General features: G+C 37.1%; 1 protein-coding gene across 1 annotated transcript in view; it reads right to left on the reverse strand.

Annotated features, from left to right (window-relative positions):
• Positions 1 to 10,276: 10,276 nt before the first annotated feature.
• Positions 10,277 to 18,179, reverse strand: part of PLCZ1 (phospholipase C zeta 1) — a gene marked incomplete at its 3' end in the record, with an annotated part of 45,151 nt that continues 37,248 nt past the window's right edge. The window contains exons 10-12 of the mRNA XM_080811929.1: positions 14,754 to 14,886; positions 11,132 to 11,281; positions 10,277 to 10,362 (exon numbers count right to left, since the gene is read on the reverse strand). Coding sequence (XP_080668055.1) covers positions 10,277 to 10,362; positions 11,132 to 11,281; positions 14,754 to 14,886 — 369 coding nt within the window. The remainder of the gene's footprint in view (positions 10,363 to 11,131; positions 11,282 to 14,753; positions 14,887 to 18,179) is intronic.

The following is an 18,179-nucleotide window of genomic DNA, read 5'->3' on the forward strand; positions in this document are numbered from 1 at the left end:
AGGACACACAAGTGCGGAGGAAGCTTACCTAGCAAAAATTCTGATTGATCTTTTTTTAGATTTTCAATTACAAATGTGATCAGAGATGCCCCCCTCCCCAAAAATCATTTGATGCAGGAGAAAATTAATCCTAGAGAAGCTTTAGGGGAGAAATCAGGGTAACATCTCCTGTCGGAAAAAGCTAATGCAAACATGATGATAATAGTGACAATAGCTAATCTGTATGGGCACTCATGTTTCAGACACTGTCTCAAATTCTTTATATACATTTGTCAATATAATCCTTGTTACAATGATTACTATCTTGATTCCCCTAATATGAAAACTAAAAAGCAAAAAAAAAAAAAAAAAAAGTTAAGTAATTTGCCCAAGGTCCCTCAGCTAGTAGGTAGTAGAGAGGCTATGAACCTAAGAAATCAAGTGCCAGAATTCATCCTCTTAATCACTGAGCTATATTCTGTTCCAATTATATTTACATTTTTTATCCTTATTTTTTATCCTTATTATGCATCAGACACAGTAGTAGTAAACATTTTATATATATTATTTCAGTTGATCTTTATCATAAATCTGGTAGGCATTACTTATCCTCATTTTCTAAAAATCTAACTCATGGAGAGGGGGTAGCAGAATGAGCAAAACAGGGGGAGGGAATTAAAAGGTACAAACTTCTAGTTATAAAATAAATAAGATAATATAGAGCATAGGAAATGTAGTTAATAATATTGTAACAACTTTGTATGGTGACAGATCACCAAGGTGATCACTTGTCAATGTATATAAATGTTGAGTCACTACATTGTACACCCGAACTTAATATAATGTTGTATGTCAACTACACTTCAATAGAAATAATATCTAAAAAAATTAAAGAGGTCAGACAGGTTTGGTACACCCACCCACATACAAAAATCTAATTCATGTTCTCAGCAAGATCTAGAAGACACTGTCTTAGCTAAGATACTGTCTTAGCTCAGGCTGCTAGAATAAAATACCACGGACTGAATGACTTAAAAAATAGACATTTGTTCCTCACAGTTCTAGAGACATGGGAAGTCCACAGCCAAGGTGCCAATAGATTTGGTTCCTGACGAGAGCTCTCCTCCTGGCTTGCAGACTACCACCTTCTCATTATAACCTTATATGGTGAAAAGAAATGTTCTTGTGACCCTTTCTCCTCCTATAAGAGCACAAATCCCCTCATGGGGGCTCTGACCTTATGACCTCATCTAAACTTAATTACCTCCCAAAGGCCCACCTCCTAATAAGATCACAGTAGAGACTAGGGCTTCAGCAGACGAATTTTGGGAGGGACACAAACATTCAGTTTGATATGATAACACATCAAATCAATGAGTAGAAATATGCTACCTTAAAACAAGATCAATATAAAAATAAAGTGTTTTGGGAAATAACATTTTTCAAAAGTTATCCTACACCTGATCGCTACATTTCCACAATTACAAAACTTACACATACCACACACACACACAACAAGATTATTTGGTTCAGAAACCTCACTTTTAAAAAGAAGTAAATTGGCAATGAGAGGTAAAGGGCTCTACCAAGACAACTTCAATATATTATTTTGAACACATTTCTTAACCTCTTTAATTTCTAGTGTCTTTATCTGAAAAATCTCCTGGGATTGCCATGAGGATTAAACTAGTTAATGCATATGAAACACTTAGCACAATGCTTGGAATATTGTTGGTACATAATATATTTCTTTATCACTACTATTATCATTATCATTATTATCATGATTGATCACTGGTAGCAGACATGGTCTCCTGATGTTCAATTGAGTATTCTTTTCACATTAGCACTGAACAATTTAAGCATTTTTCTAGAATACCACAAAATCCCAATGTTTATATTGTCAGTCAAACATTCCTTTACATGAGCTCCTTCACTTGATCAAATCAGGAAATTGGGGAAATCTCTTAAGAAAAACACAGTTTGTAGTTATATATAGGATCAAAGTAAATACGGTGTGTGAAAACATTTCGTAAGCTGCTAAGTGCTATCCAAATAAGATATTGTATTGTCTTAGTGGACTGGATCCACAACAGATTGAGGAGGGCTAGAAAGAAATGAATATCAGAAAATGACATAATAATTATCATGTCCTTTCTGTGGCATAAGAGATGGTGTCGAGTTAGCATAATGGGAAGAACCTGAAACCAAGAAGAGCGGAAGCAAGGTGGCTCTCCAGCGCTCCACCCCCCGGAGGGGGGGCCCCAGCCCCATGTGGTTACTTCAATTTAAATTAGAGCAAAACTACAAATTCATTTCCTCAGCGACACTAGCCATGTCACCAGTGGTGATAATCATGAGCGGCTGGTGGTTCCCTTACTGGACAGAGGAGCATGGAACGGTTGTGTCTCCGCAGACAATCCTGTGGGATGGCATGCTCTAGAGAAATAATGAGGGAAAGGAGATTTGAATTTTTTTCAAAATACAAAAAAGAATAAAAAAGGGGCACCTGGGTGTCTCAGACGGTTAAGCGTCTGCCTTCCTCTCAGGTCATGATCTCAGTATCCTGGGATCAAGCCCCACGTCAGGCTCCTCGCTCAGCACGGAGCCTGCTTCTCCCTCTCTCTACCGCTCCCTCTGCTTGTGCTCTCTTGCTCTCTGTCAAATAAATAATTTTTTTTTTAATCTCAAAAAAGAGTGAAAGATATTATTTGGTATCACGGTGTATCATGATTTATAGCTTTGTAGTTTTGATATCATTTACATATTTCACTTCAGACAACTGTTTTGCATGACTGTCTTTTAATGAGAAAATATAGCTGTCACCTTGTTCTTAGTTCTCAACACCTCTGTTATGAACTGCCCCTCCTGCAACAATCCGGTTCTAGCCCCCAGGCTCAATCTTCATTGTTCATCTAGCCAAAAACTTTCTTGAATTAAGTTAGGCTTTTGATTTATTGTTTCTTTACTTTCGCTCATGATGCTGTGTGCTAGCTCCCTCATTTCTCACTGGATCATTTAACACATTATCTCTCATCATGTAAGTTTTAATATAGAGTTTAGAATCAAGTCAAATACCTTGAAAAAGAGGGAACTAATATAAATTCTGAGTAAACCATATATAAAAAATAAATTTGTAGCATTTAATATACGTTTAACATTCCATATGCCAGAGGCTAATTTCTGTTCCTACAATGCATCACACTTGAAGGATAAAAGAAAATCAGAATATTTGTTTTCATTCTTTGACATGTTATTTTCTGATTCTGACTCTCCTACAGACCAGAACCCAGAGAAGGAAGTCACACTGAGGACTATGACCTCTCGAAGGTGACTTCATGGGGAAGAATCAGAGAAAGACATGCACTGAATTCATTCTTTTCTCTCTCTTCAATCCCCCATTAACTTTCTCCTCACAGCCTTTGCATTTCTAAATAGTCCTCCGATTATGCTATTGAACTGGTGTGAGGACCATACTTAGAAAGCCCTGGATTCGAATAAACTGAAGAGCTTTTTAAAATCCCAATGCTCAAGCAAATGCCACACCAATTTTACCAGAATCTCTGCAAATATTTTTTTAATGTTCTAAATGACACCAGTGTGCAGATAAGTTGAAAACCACTGGTCTAGACTAAGAACAAAAATAATTATTTGGGTATTTTAAATAGACCTTAAAAAGTCAAGCACAAGTCTAGCCTTTGCTTTGATTTAAATATCCATAATTTACTAACTTCGGAATAAAAGATGTAATATATGAGTGTGTGTGTGCACATGTATGTGTGTTTGTATATGTGGTATATGTGTATATTTGTGTGTGCATAAATTAGTTTTAATAGACCTCCCGAAGAGATTAGTTAAAATTTAAAAAACTCTAATGAGGGGGCAACCCTGTTGGGACCTCTCTCACTCTTGAGAGCTTTTTCTATACCTTCACTTAATAAACTTCTATTGCTTTAAAAACAAAAACAAAACAAAACAAAACAAAAACAGGGGTGCCTGGGTGGTTCAGTGGTTGAGCCTCTGCCTTTGGCTCAGGCCATGATCCCAGGGTCCTGGGATCAAATCCCGAGTCCAGCATCGGGCTCCCTGCTCATCAGGGAGTCTGCTTCTCCCTCTCCCTCTGCCCTTCCCCCTGCTTGTACTCTCTCTCTCCCCGAAATAAATAAATAAAATCTTAAAAAAAAAAAAAAAAATCTAGCGAGGAATCTGCACTCCAAAGTTATGGGTTTCAAATATCCCTGCCTGTATATACACGATAGAGTATGTCAGTTAGCTTAAGGGAATTAGAAATAGTGTTCCTTGGTTAAAGGAATGGTGTTCTGTGTATGTGGACGGGTCATAAACATTGCACAAGCAGCTCCCTGCAAGTTTCTGTCAAGTCCAGCTCCCCACAGAGTCTAGAATAGTGCTCTGTGCTCACCACTCCACTCAGTCTTGTGTCCTCCAATTTAGGGAACTTTATATCCCCTGATCTGATTAAAGGATTAGCTGATCTTACTGTCAGAACATATATTGTCACAGCTGAGTCAGGAAAACCTTCTCTGTACCATCGATGCAGGTTACTGGTGAGAATGTCCAAAAGAGAGCTGAGACTATATTATTTTCTTAGAGTCTTTATTTTTCAACTTTTTTGAGACCTAATTGAAGATCAATAAACCTCACGTTTCAAGTGTAAAAAATTTGAGCAGTTTGACACATATACATCTTTATTAAAGCATCGCCACAATCAAGAAAATGTTTCCATCACTTCCAAAAGTTTCCTTGTAATTCCTTTTAATCCAGCCTGACTTTCATCCTGAACCCCCTTCACTGATTTGTCACTATAGTTTGCACTTTCTGTAATTGTAAATAATTAGAACCACACAATATGTACTTATTTTGCCCATATTTTTTATTCATCATGATTTTGAGGTTCATCGATATTTATGCGTGTTGCAATAGTTTAGTCCTTTTTATCTTTTTATGGTATTAAATAGTATTCCATTATATGGATATAATGCAATTTGTCTATCCATTCACCTGTTAATGGACAGTTGGGTAGTTCCCAGTTTGTAGCTATTACAAATAAAACTGCTATTGACAGTCATACATATAAAGTATGGTGCAGACAGGGCACCTGGGTGGCTCAGTTGGTTAAGCATCTGCTTTCAGCTCAGGTCATGATCCCGGGATCCTGGGATCAAGTCCCACATCAGACTTCCTGCTGAGCAGGGAGCCTGCTTCTCCCTCTGCATCTCTCTCTCTCTGTCTCCCATGAATAAATAAATAAAATCTTAAAAAGTATATAAATAAAGTATTATGCAGACATATGTTTTCATTTCTCTTGGGCAAATACCTAGGAGTCATGTGTTAGGTATATGGGGAATATCTGAGTCATATGAACATATGTGTTCCATTTTATAAGAAACTACCCAACTGTTTCCAAAGTGATTGTACCATTTTACATTCCAATCAGCAAAGAATAAAAATTTCAGTTTCTACCTCCTTCCCAACCTCTGTAGGGCCCCTTTTATTCTATTTAAACCATTCTATTGGTAAATCATTGTACTTTTAATTTGTATTTTCCTAATAACTCATGATTTTTTATACACTTATTGGTCACTTATATATTTTCCTTTTGGAAACACATGTTCAAATATTTAGCTCATTTTTACTGGGCTGTCTTATTGACTTGTGAGTATTCTTTATAGAGTGTATATACAGGTCTCTTCATAGATATGTTAAAAATACTCTCCATCCTATAGATTGCCTTTTCATTTTCATATTTCATAAAGCAAAATTTCTTTTTTAAATGAAGTGCATTACCATCTCTTTTATATATGACATGCTTTAATGTTCCAACAAATATTCACCTACCCCAAAGTTACAGATATTCTGCTTTCTTCTAAAAGTTTTATAGTTTTTGTTTTTATTTTGTTTTCATTTGTTATATTTTATTTTTATTTGTTTTATTTTGTTTTTACTTTGACATTTAGGTCTATAATCCATTTTGAGTTAATTTTTGCATAATGTGTGATGTAATCAAAACATTTAATTTTTTTCCAGACTGCCCTGGATCAGTAACCCAGAGTCTGGCATTTATTGTAGACCTTAGGCAACTCAATGTTTCTGGGGCTGTTTCATCACCAATAAAACATAAGATTGCTAAAATGATTTAGGTTAATTATGTTTAACATTCAGCATGTGTTAGGTACTGCTAACACTGCAGATATGCATCACATTTGAAAAGTAATCGCACTGGGGGAAGAACAGGAAAGATGACTGAAAGTGTGAAAGTTGAATTGTATATACATGGGAATTAGAAAGAAGGCCCTGGTTGCTGAAACTGTGTAAGTTTGGACAGCATTTAACTTCAACTCTCTCCCCACTACCCCCAGGTGTTGTGCTGGTGTCTTACACAAGACACACAGATTCCAATCTCTCCTAAATTGAAATCCCACTTTAATCCACCCTTTTGATGTGTGAAACGGAAATCTCTAGAGGCTAGGGAAAATGTTTGCTCTGATTATACAGAGAGCTCAAACTTATGGCCTAAGAATCCAAACCGCATCATAAGAATCCTTTGTTGGTACAAATATGGCCAGAGGGTTATTACTTTGAAATAAATGCAATTTAATAAATGTTTATGTAGCACCAAGATTATGGAATCCTAATAACTCCTGAAAAATGAAACTCACATGTTCTCCCAATAAAATGTTCATTGTTCAAGCTCATAAGGGCTTCACTGAGAGTTATTCCATTTTCTCTACATCAGTCCACAGCATGAGCTTCTTACCATTGTGGTTCCCAAACATCCCTTGAAATCTGCATAAAGATTTTAATGGCAACCCTTGGAGGCACTCTCTTGGGTGCATTGTCTGTATCCCTCAAAATCACCATGCACTCCCCATACCCAAAATGAAAATAAAGACTTCTTTTTTATAACTACAGGGAACTTCTCCACACTTCTTTCAGAGATAGGGCAACTTGACTCCTCAGCAACCAGCATCACTGGCCTCCGGTAGCCACCATCACCCAAACAAAAGTCAGAGGAAGTCTAAATGGGGAGATTGTGCTCTTTATGTATTCTGAGGCTCTAAACAACCACAAGCAGAAAAAGAGAGAAAAGGTCAAAATCAACAACATAACAAAACTTTCCTGTCACACTGATCCCTACAAGGTAATGCACGTTACAGAAGGAAAAGCCAGGTTTTGGTCAATGCCCACAGGCTAAAGATCACCAGGAACATACAAAGTTGGGTTTATTGATCATTGCAATAAGGAGGGGGGGGGGCACAAACAGGGAGCCACAGGGCATCTCAGTAAAAAGATGTTGAAAAGCACTTATGATTGGATTTAGACATGTGTTAGATGATTCGGTGGGAGGCGGGTGGGTTTCAAGGATGTAGGGCTCTTCCCTGCATTGGATGTTGTCAAGAGTAGGGGGCAATTCTATGATTGGAATAAATCTTATCCATAAGATAAAAACAATGAATCAAGGCAAAAGGTATAATTGGTAAAGAAGCAACAGTCTAGGGGTACCTGGGTGGCTCAGTTGGTTAAGTGTCTGCCTTCGGCTCAGGTCATGATCTCAGGGTCCTAGGATCAAGTCCCGCCTTGGGCTCTCTACTCACTGGGTAGTCTGCTTCTCCCTTTCTCTCTGCCCCTCCTCCTCACTTGTGTTCTCTCTCACTCAAATAAATAAATAAAATCTTAAAAGAAAATAAAAATAAAAAAAGAATCAACAGTCACTCGTGTTAGCCAAGATAGGAGAACATTTGGCATTCTTGTTTTTGGAAAATACTCATGTGTTCAGTCATGGTCAGAGTGGTCTTGTCTAGTGTTGTTCTGTGAAGCCAGTCATGTTCAACAGGACAGACACCATGGTCTAACTGCAAGTGTCAGGTCAGCTCCTAATGACAGGGCCCACCTGATAGTGCAATGTCAGTTCCTAGCTGTCATTTTGTCAGTTGTGTGGAAACATACACCAAGGAACATGACCTAGTCTAAGAGATGGTGGATGGCTTCCCCCAAGGAACTGACATTTCAACTGAGAATTTAAAAGATAAAAGATCTTCTGTTGCCACAGCCCAGGGGTTCATTTAGCCCTTCCTTCTATTTCTTTGTATTTCTTTCCACTCACTAAGCCTAATTTTTCCTGCAAGTGAATTATGCCTAGGGGCACCTGGGTGGCTCAATGGGTTAAGTGACTGATCTTGATTTTGGATCAGATCACAGTCTCAGTGGGTCCTCAGATGGAGCTCCGCCCTGGGCTTCATGCTCAGCATGGAGTCTGCTTGAGATTCTCTCCCTCTCCCTCCCCCTCTGCCACTCTCCTCACCATGCTGTGTGTGCTCCCTCGCTCTCTCTTTCTCTCCAAAATAAACAAATAAACAAAAGCTTAAAAAAAAAAATCATGTTTAGACAGCACGAATCAAAGCTGGTTTCTCACATCATTCCCAAACTTCCCTAAAACGAGAGAATTCCCTGGCTGTGAAGTTTCTATGGTAGTTTCTATTGTAAGAAAATTAATAATAGTAGTAGCAGTAGTAGTAATAGTAGTCATAGTTGTAGTAGTCATAGTACTAATACTCTAGTTCAATTCAAAAGGAAAGTAAATGCATACAAAAAATGGGACCAAAGATGTTAAAAGACATTATAAGATTACCGGACAGGAAATAAAATGATCTAGTGTTGCCTTTCAAAAGTGCATTTCTGATGCAGAGTGGGGTATCAAAAAATGAAAGATTTGTTCTTCAAAGTTAGTGAGCTGAATTTGGTTAGTACCTGAACAAAAATGAGAGAAAAATTCCCACCTCATTTCAAATCCTGATGGTATAAGAAATAGAAGTTTATCCTGCTGCAGAATTAGTGCACTTCTGCAAAAACTCATCTGATCAGAGTCTTTAAATCTCATGGAATTCCAGATCTTCAGAAGACTTTAGGAGTTTAGAAGGGTTAAGGCCTTGGGTCAATGGGCTGAACACCCCACCTGCTGTCAGACTGTACAATGAATGATTTAAATAAGATCTTTCTCTTATCTGACAAAATAAAAGTATCTCTCTGAGAACTGGCTGTGCCTCACCACTGGGAAGAGGGCACCACACCCTTGACCCTAGAACGGCCATGAGGGAGTATCTCATTGATGATCTACTAGGACTTTTCTCACTGCTTATGACTTGGGTATTTGAATTCCAGTGGCATCTTTATTTTAAATATGTGGTTCTGAGGGTAAACCATAGTAGTAAAACAAAGTAATTGGGTTATTTTGTATTTTTCTGGCCATCAAGAGAGAATGCATTGGTAAACATCTCAAAGTCATTTTTGTTATTTTAGTTATAAGTTCAGGTTTAATTTGTCAAAATCTGTTGAAATTAAATCTGAATTATGAGGATTCCCTAATTAGTCAAAAATTGTGCTGCATACTTTTGCCTCACTCCCATATAACAATGTCATAGAATAAGTATTAACATCCCTGGGGTTTTTCTGAAGAAGAGTTAATAAGGAACTATATTACTCTGCATAGGACACTGAGTAAATCAAAGTGCTACTGATGGTGAGAAGCTCAGCATATGAAATAGCACAGGAATCTCATCTCTGACCAAAGACCATCTTCAAAGTACATTTAGCACAGATTCAAAAATAGTGTGAATTCAGAGATCCAAGCACAGAAGTCGACAGAGTAGATCTCTTTTACAGATAGGGAGATTGAACACCGTTTGACTGCAAATCAATTTCATAGGCACTCATAAAAATGTCTGTGTAATTACAGGATACCAAACCCAATGCCCAGCATCTAAGAACTAGCAGGGGCAGGAGGCAGGGGCTAATTACTGTCTAGGACGTAAAAGGGCACAAAGCACCTGGGAATCTAATTCCAGTTCACTACAACATGCGGCAGTGGGTGTCTAGAAGTTAAAACACTCTTAGGTTTCACAGTTCTTTTTACTGATAAATATTTGCCAACATACCTTGTATAATCAGACATATTTTAAGAGCTTGGAAATTCTACTCATTTAAAATGACACAAGCTAGTTGAAGAGCAGCCTCAGCAGCCAGCAGGGTGTGGCGGGGTGGGGGGAGGTGCAGGAAAACTGGGCTACAAGAGGGCCACAGTGTCAGGACTCTCTGAACGGTTTTGTTTTCTTTTTTTCCACTCTTCTATTTTGCCAATTAAAGGGGAATTTGCTCTATATTTCTGTTTTTGTAAGTAATTCTTTTGCTTTATGTTTTTTAAAAAAAAGAAAAAAGGTATAGACATTTGTTTTGGCTGTTTTATTAGGATGTATAGCTAACAATATGTCAGGGATTTTAGTTGCTATCTGACGTACCACACATAAATAAACAGTGCAGCTGGCTCAAGGCTCTCGCCCATTTTGGAAAACAGAGGAACACGACGGTAGCCTGCAAAAGGAATCATATCCAATTAGGACAATAAAAATCAATCGTAGTGTACTTGATAGTGCTACTGAGACTCTATCTTTACTAAGCCTATGGAAAAACTATGACCACATTGTTATATTCCTCTTGTATATAAGAGAAAATATCTGAAGTTTCTATTCTACTTCTTACTGCCGAACACTGAGCACACAGATCACACTTCTCCTCCCTCAAAGAGCAGTGTGCTAAATTCGCCACCACCCTTCTGCTGCAGGAAGACTTTGGTTCCGGGATACCGCTCAGATGGTGCTAGAGAAGTAAACACACTGAGACAAGATAATTCGGGGCATTGTATAAATCACCTCCACAAGTTGACGGCAACTTTAAGTTGGCCCTGAAAAGAGTCAAGAAAGGAGGATCTTGGGCTCCCAGACCCTTTTTGGGCTGGAAGAATGACTCCCTGCTTCTCCCTTCTCTTTGATTCCCATGCTTTATTTCTTTGTGATAGTCATGACTACTCTTAATTGAAACAAAAGAGCGACGATCCATGTAGAGAAATGCTAAGACATGCCAAGTTTGTCTAATTTATCTTCCTAGCGATCCCAAACCACAATCCCACCTTCCACATGAGAACACATTCCTATACTACCACTGAGAGAAAATTTGTGTCAATGCATGAAAGTTCCTTTACCTCTGACTGTCATGGGTAGAGCTATCTGGTGTATCATTGTGTTTCTTTGGTAAATGCAAGTTCTAATGATCAGCACAATCATCTTACTTTTCAGAATATTACCTTTGTTCATGCATAGAACTGGTAAAGTATATTGGCCAAGAAATTCATTTCCAGTTATTAGACCTTGACTTTCAACAACAAAACGTATCAGAGCCAATTCTGGCACCTGAATAATGAATGTGAATGTTTCATTCCATCTTGGACAAAAAGCTGAAATATAAAGGAAGATATCATCAAAGAATCATAGATACTATCTAAGGAGTAATGCATGGTATCTGTTCTCTGAAATTTTTTCTTTTCAACACTAATATTAATAGTTAATGTTTTAGAGCCCTTGAATTTTTCACACATCCATTGAGAAAGGAATATTGATGACAATAACAATAATTATTAGGTTTTTAGTATTGCTGGGCAATATGATAAGAACTTTAAGTAGATAATCTCATTTCAACCTTACAACAAACCAATCAGGGATATTACTACCCACATTTATGGATGAGAAAACTGAGCCAGAAAGACGTTATGTAACTTCCTCAGGGTTTCACATACACAGCCATTAAGTGGCAGGACAGGAATTCAAACAAATGGAGTCCAATTTCAAAGCGAAGCATTTCATCACTAGGCAATATGACTGCTGGGTTTGGGCATTTCCCTAACAAAGGAGTTAAATAACGTCATTTTTCTATACCAGCTCCTATTATGGGACGAGCTCCATAGATAGTTGTTGGCCTGAGAGCTAAGTGCTCCAAAGCCAGCCTTTGATCCTCCTTTTGAATAAGTGCTCATTTTAAAGTCCCAAGTGTTGAGTCATTTAGATCTTCAGCAAAATAATCATCCCAAACAATAATCTCTTGCCAAGCAAGAAATCCAAATTGTGTCACAATATAACCCAAATCATCTAATACTTGAGCATAATTTAATGGAATCAAGAAATTCACATCCAGATCAACTATATAGTCTACCTAGGTTCAGAGAGAAATAATATGTATCACTTTCATGTACGAAGGTAATGCTATGCTTGCTACATAAGTAGGTTTTGTTCTTCGAGTTACCTTTCCAGAAGCATTAAAGAATTTGTGACTAATTATATTTTCTGTTTTCTGGGTGACTCTGTGGTCACAAGCACACATTTACTAGATAGTAATCCAGGATGCAGTCCATGTCCATGAAAATATTAAACCAATTGGCTCATGCTGGTATAATGAATGTATTACCTTGCCTTAAGAAAAGAAATAATTCCATGGAGTGCAAGGGCAGATCTAAGAGTCAATTTTTTTATAGACACTTTAAAATGGCACAAAATTCTTATACTGATTTGTCTTCCTCCTCTAACCCTACTTCCCTATAAACTCCCTCTCTCTCACACACACACATAAATCATATGTATCATATAAGAAAGCCTTTTTAGTAAAGAAGGAGAAAGAAAGAAAGATAGAGGAAAGAAAGAAAGAAAGAAAGAAAGAAAAGAAAAGAGAGAGAGAGAGAGAAGGAAGGAAGGAAGGAAGGAAAAGAGAGGAAGGGAGGAAGAGAGGAAGGAAAGAGGGAGAGGAGGAGGACACCAAATCTGATGGTTACAAATGTTTTCTCGAGCATGACCAAAACTGAAAAGTTACTTCCACACCTTATCCAAATGTGATCTTTTTCTGTCCAGACTCTCATTTCTCTTATTATACCACAATTACTTTAGTAGCTAAGCCATCCTAGAATCCCCTTTGTCCAGCTACCTAGACTTTTGTTCCTGCTAGCCTTCCTCATGTACATCCTCCACTCCTTTTCTGATGCCATGGGCCTTCTTTGACTGGAATTCCTCATCCTCTAGCCATGAATCATATCCTGATTCTATTTTGTATTTCTCATCTCTCTTGCATACACTGCTTTCTACCCAATCTGCAGAAAAAATCTCCCTAAAGCTCAACTATGTTAGTGCTATCTCCCTGTTTAAGAGTTTTAATTTTGTTCATTTTCTACAGAAAAGACATTACCCAACACCTTATCATGTCTTTCACAATTTTCCATGACCATCCCCAACATAACTTTTTCATTTTACTTCACCCTATATTCCACCCATATTAAACTTCTGTATTTTTCCCTAGCATGTTTGAATTTAGTCTTCTCTAGGTTTTAGGGCTCATATTATTCCTTTTGCCTTCAATGCCTTCATTCTCAATCTCTGTAAAAAATTCTATTCATTCTTCAAGAACCATCTCCCAATTTGCCTGTTCCACTACAATTCTTTTACCTTCCTTAAAATACTAATGAATCTATCATACGAGTTTTATTGTATCTTATCTCCCATACCAAATTGAAAACTATCTTCAATAGAGTTGATTTGGACATACATAGTAATACATTAAGTAAACAGAGATTTTAAGTTTTTTTGATACTTATCACCAGGCTTCTAATAAAAGAGGCTCAGTATTGTTAGATAAGCTACATTTAATTTCTGTAGGAATATTTCCATAAGACTCAGGGATATAATCTAAATTCTAATGGGAACTAGAATCATATCATAAGGGGCACCTTAAATAAATAAATATTCTGTGCATTTTGTCATGAAGATTCAAGTAGCAGGATGAAGAGAACAAGAGATAGGGTACTACAAGCTTCCTAACGTAAGCAGTTACCATTTCATGACACCGCCATTGTATGCCTTCAAATACAAGGCTTGCCAAATAAGCCAGTGAATCATCGCCAACATCCTTTCCCATAGATAACCTAGGATGAAGTAGCCAAAACTTCCCACATCTTTTTTCCATACCCTTTGCCCTAGGGGAACACTGGAGGAGTATTTGGGGTGTCAATACGAGGACAGATGATGGGTATTATTAGAGATTATCACCCAAGGGAAAAAAAAAAAAAGAGAGACTAGTACGACTGCACCCATTCTTCCATTGGTGCCATTTAACCGGGCACATATTTGCAGACTCTGAAATGAAGCCCGCTACACTTTGGGAATATCCACGCAAAGAAGATTCTAGACTCAGGAGTCAGTTCCAAGGTTTCCTCCAAGGTGACCCTGACTAAAGGTCAATCCCAGGAATCTACACTTTAATGTCCTTAATGACTTCAACCTCAGCAAAGATGTGATGCTGTCAGTAGTGTATTACATAAAATATCACGGGATGCTGGAACTGAAAATCTTACCCAAGTCATTTCTTCCATTCCTACATTTCCCTTCTGGCAAAAAGGACTGAATTATGAATCCAAATATTGTATGAGTAGGTTTCTATGGCATCCTTAGGCAGAGCCAAAAGCCACAGACCTTTGATCTAAAATAATTCAAACAGTGAAATAAAAATGGGTAACATACTATATCAGAATAATCATATGTTCTTTATTTTACACAAAGGCTAGAAGCTAAGTAGATTTGCAGCCATCAAAATGTCCCTTTAATTCAGCAATATAGGAAGAGACATAAAAAGGAGGTCAAAGTGAAAAAAAGGTAGTAATTTTTCAGGTTAGATAAACTTTTGTATCTGTAATCTGAAAATACATCTGAACAATACACTGAATCATTATCAAATTGTTTTCACTGTGTATAACACTTTGGTCATCCTAAACCTAATGCAAAGCCCTTGTCTTATGAGTAATAAAGATGTCTCAAAATTCTATGAATAAATAAATTTTAAGCCTTCCAACAAGAAGCCTAGTAGAAGTTCAAAAAAATATATTAGGAGCTTACCATTTTTTTTAATTACACGAGTCTGCTGTCTCACATGATCATCTGGAACACCAAAAATTTCTAGAATCACTAGTGTGTTAGCTTTGTTAGATGATGAATTGTTACTGGGAGGTAACTGGATACCACTGATAAGCTGCACAAAAATATTTGAATGCAAAAATTTAATAGGATATCAATCTGTGTAATCACATAATTTCAAAATAAAATATGTATTCCAAAAAAATGACAGACTCTCAGTTCCCACAAAAAAATTAAAAATGGAATATAATGCACATTTTAAACCTTAACTCTTATCCTCAAGTGACAGTAGGTGAATACTAGGAATATGTCTACATTTTTACATTTTACCAGTACAAAATTACAGTAAAATTCACATTGAGTTGTATAGTTCAACATATTTTTTTATTTTTAAAGTCTTTATTATAGTTGTAAGGCATTGCTTAAAAGTATTATTATAATCTTAGTCTACTGTAATTCAGGCTGAATTACTCTGCTAATATGAACTATCTTGAAATTCATACTGTATGTAAATATTCAAAACTTAGAAATAATAGTAACACTACTTCTGAAATATAAGAAAGAAACACTGCATAATTTCCTACAACAGCATTTTTTGATAGTATAATTTATGTTTGGATAACTTATGATAAAATTTTATATTACCTATTATTGTCAATATTATCGTAAATAATGCGAATTTGACAAAATCAATGATTTCATACATATATTAGGGACTGGGTATCAAAGGAACACTTAAAGTAATTAACAATAGTTTTTTTTAACCTTGTATTGTCAAACTAGCTGTTGAAGCTAACTTTTGTCTTACTTCAAGGGACAAAGTCAAAATGAAAAACACTATTTCAAGTGTGCTGATTTGTAAAGCATACTGATATAAAAATTGAGGCATAATTTCAATTTCTGAAGATTATAATAAAGAGGAACAAAATAAATAATTGTTTGAAAAAAAAAGGAGGAAGGAAAGAAGAAAGGAAGAGAAAAAAAAAAGAAACAGAAAAAGTGTCAGTGTATTTTTCCTTTCCTACATCCACATATTATAACATTAGCTGGAAACCAGAGTGACTGTGCAAATATTTAACAGCAACTATAGAATGGGCATTGATCAATCAGCCTAATTAGACATCGAGGTAGTTAGAATATTGGCCATAATCAATAAGTACACTGATACCAGAGCTTCCCAGGTGAGTATCTCCTCCGCAGGTAATAGACCTTTACCAATATGGAGAAGGTTTGGCTTTGGTGCAACTCATGTTAAAAAAAAAAAAAAATTGTCTGACTAAAAAATAATAACAATTGAATATGTGACCTAAAAAAAAATTTAGAGGCTATTATTCAAATACTTTTTACACTCTGATTCACAGAGCCCTTCCAGGGGCCACCACAGAGATAGATGTCAAAAAGAAAACCCTTGGGGCACCTGGGTGGCTCAGTGGGTTGAAGCCTTTGCCTTCGGCTTGGGTCATGATCCAAGTCCTGGGATCAAGCCCCACATCAGGCACCTTGCTCGGTGGGGAGCCTGCTTCCCCCTCTCTCTCTGCCTGCCTCTCTGCCTACTTACGATCTCTGTCTGTCCAATGAATGAATGAAATCTTTAAAAAAAAAAAAAAGAAAGAAAGAAAAGGAAAAGAAAACACTTGATGGTCAACTAGAGTACCTCTGGTTTCATCTATTGGCCTTATGCATAAGGTTTTTGAACTTAGAAAATGGTTGCATCATTTTTATAAGTATGAAAATGATTGACCTAATCCAAAACTCTCAATTTGCAGATGACAGAGATTAAATCAGAAATGTTGAAATGTCTTCATAAAGGACATAAAGCTAATGGCAAAACAAGATTTCTTGATTTCCAAAGCATGTCTTCAACAATTTGTACAAGTTGTAATCAAAGCTCTCTAGGATGATCAAACCAAGAGAAAAGGACCCACATGGATATCTATGGCAGCAGTTTCTCGGGAAAATCATTACTCCTGCCTATTTTATATCATGTCACTTACATTCCTATATGAGACCCTTCAGAAACAAAGAGGTGGCATTTGTAAGCGTCTGTGCATACTAGCTATCTTCCATGTTTGCTTTCTCAATAAAAGAGCACATTCATTCTCTTTACTAGCCTCAAATTGAAAAAGAAAACATTCGACTAACTGACATACATTGAGCATACACTTTGTGTCAGGCACTGTGGAGAAGACTTCAACAAAATATGGTCCTTATCCTTCCAGAACCTTCAGACAAGAGAGGAAGAAAGCCCAAGTAAATAAACAATTACAGGCATACTCATGTTATTGAGCTTTGTTTTCTTCTATTTTGCAGATATTGCAGTTTTTTACAAACTGAAGGTTTGTGGCAATTCTGCAATGAACAAGTCTATGGGTACCATTTTTCCAACAGCTGTGGTTCACTTCATGTTCCTCTGTCACGTTTTGGTAATCCTCACACTATTTCAGATTTTGTCATTATTATTATAGTTCTTATGGGGATCTGTGATCAGTGATCTTTGATGTTATTATTGTAATTATTTTGGGGGGTGCCACCAAGCACGTCCATGTAAGACAGCAAACTAATACATGTTTGTGTTCTGACGGCCAATGCAGCAGAAACAGCAAAAGAACTACAGTTTGAAGTGGAGCCTGAAGATGTGACTGAATTACTCGAATCTCATGATCAAACTTGAACAGACGAGGAGTTGCCGCTGATGAATAGGAGTAAAGAAAGCAGTTTCTTGAGCTGGAATCTACTCCTGGTGAAGATGCTGTGACAATTTTTGAAATGACAGCAAAGGGCTTAGAAGACTACATCAACGTAGTTGACCAAACAATACCACAGCCACCCCTACCCTGAGCAAGCGCCCCCCTGCTCAGTCAGCAGCCATCCACATCCAGGCAACACCCTCCACCAGCCAAAAGACTGTGACCCCCTGAAAGCTCAGACGATGGTTAGCATTTTTTAGTGACAAAGTATTAATTAAGGTATGTACATTATTTTTTTAGACATAATACCATTACATACTTAATAGACTATAGTACAAACATAACTTTCATATGCTCTGGGGAACCAAAGAGTTCATTTGACTTGCTTTATTGTGATATTCACTTTCTTGTGGTGGTCTGGAACCAGACCCGCAATATCTCTGATGGAGGCCTGAGTAATACAGTGGTGTATTGCATGTGTACGCACCTATGGGGGTATGAAAAAACAAAACTACAAAAAGAAGCCTAACTAATTCAGTGTAGGGAAAAAAATTTCCAAAAAGAAGTGACCCTTAAGTCTTAAAAAAAGGGTCTGAATCAACAGGCAGGTGAGGGATGGAAGAATGATCCAGTCAGAGGAAAAAGCATATATAATGCATGAAGTTGTCATATGGTTACAGAGTAAGTGTAAGACTAGAAGTCGTGAGAGATGGGCTTAGAG

This window comes from Martes martes, assembly GCF_963455335.1.
Source record: "Martes martes genome assembly, chromosome: 8".
NCBI lineage: Eukaryota > Metazoa > Chordata > Mammalia > Carnivora > Mustelidae > Martes > Martes martes.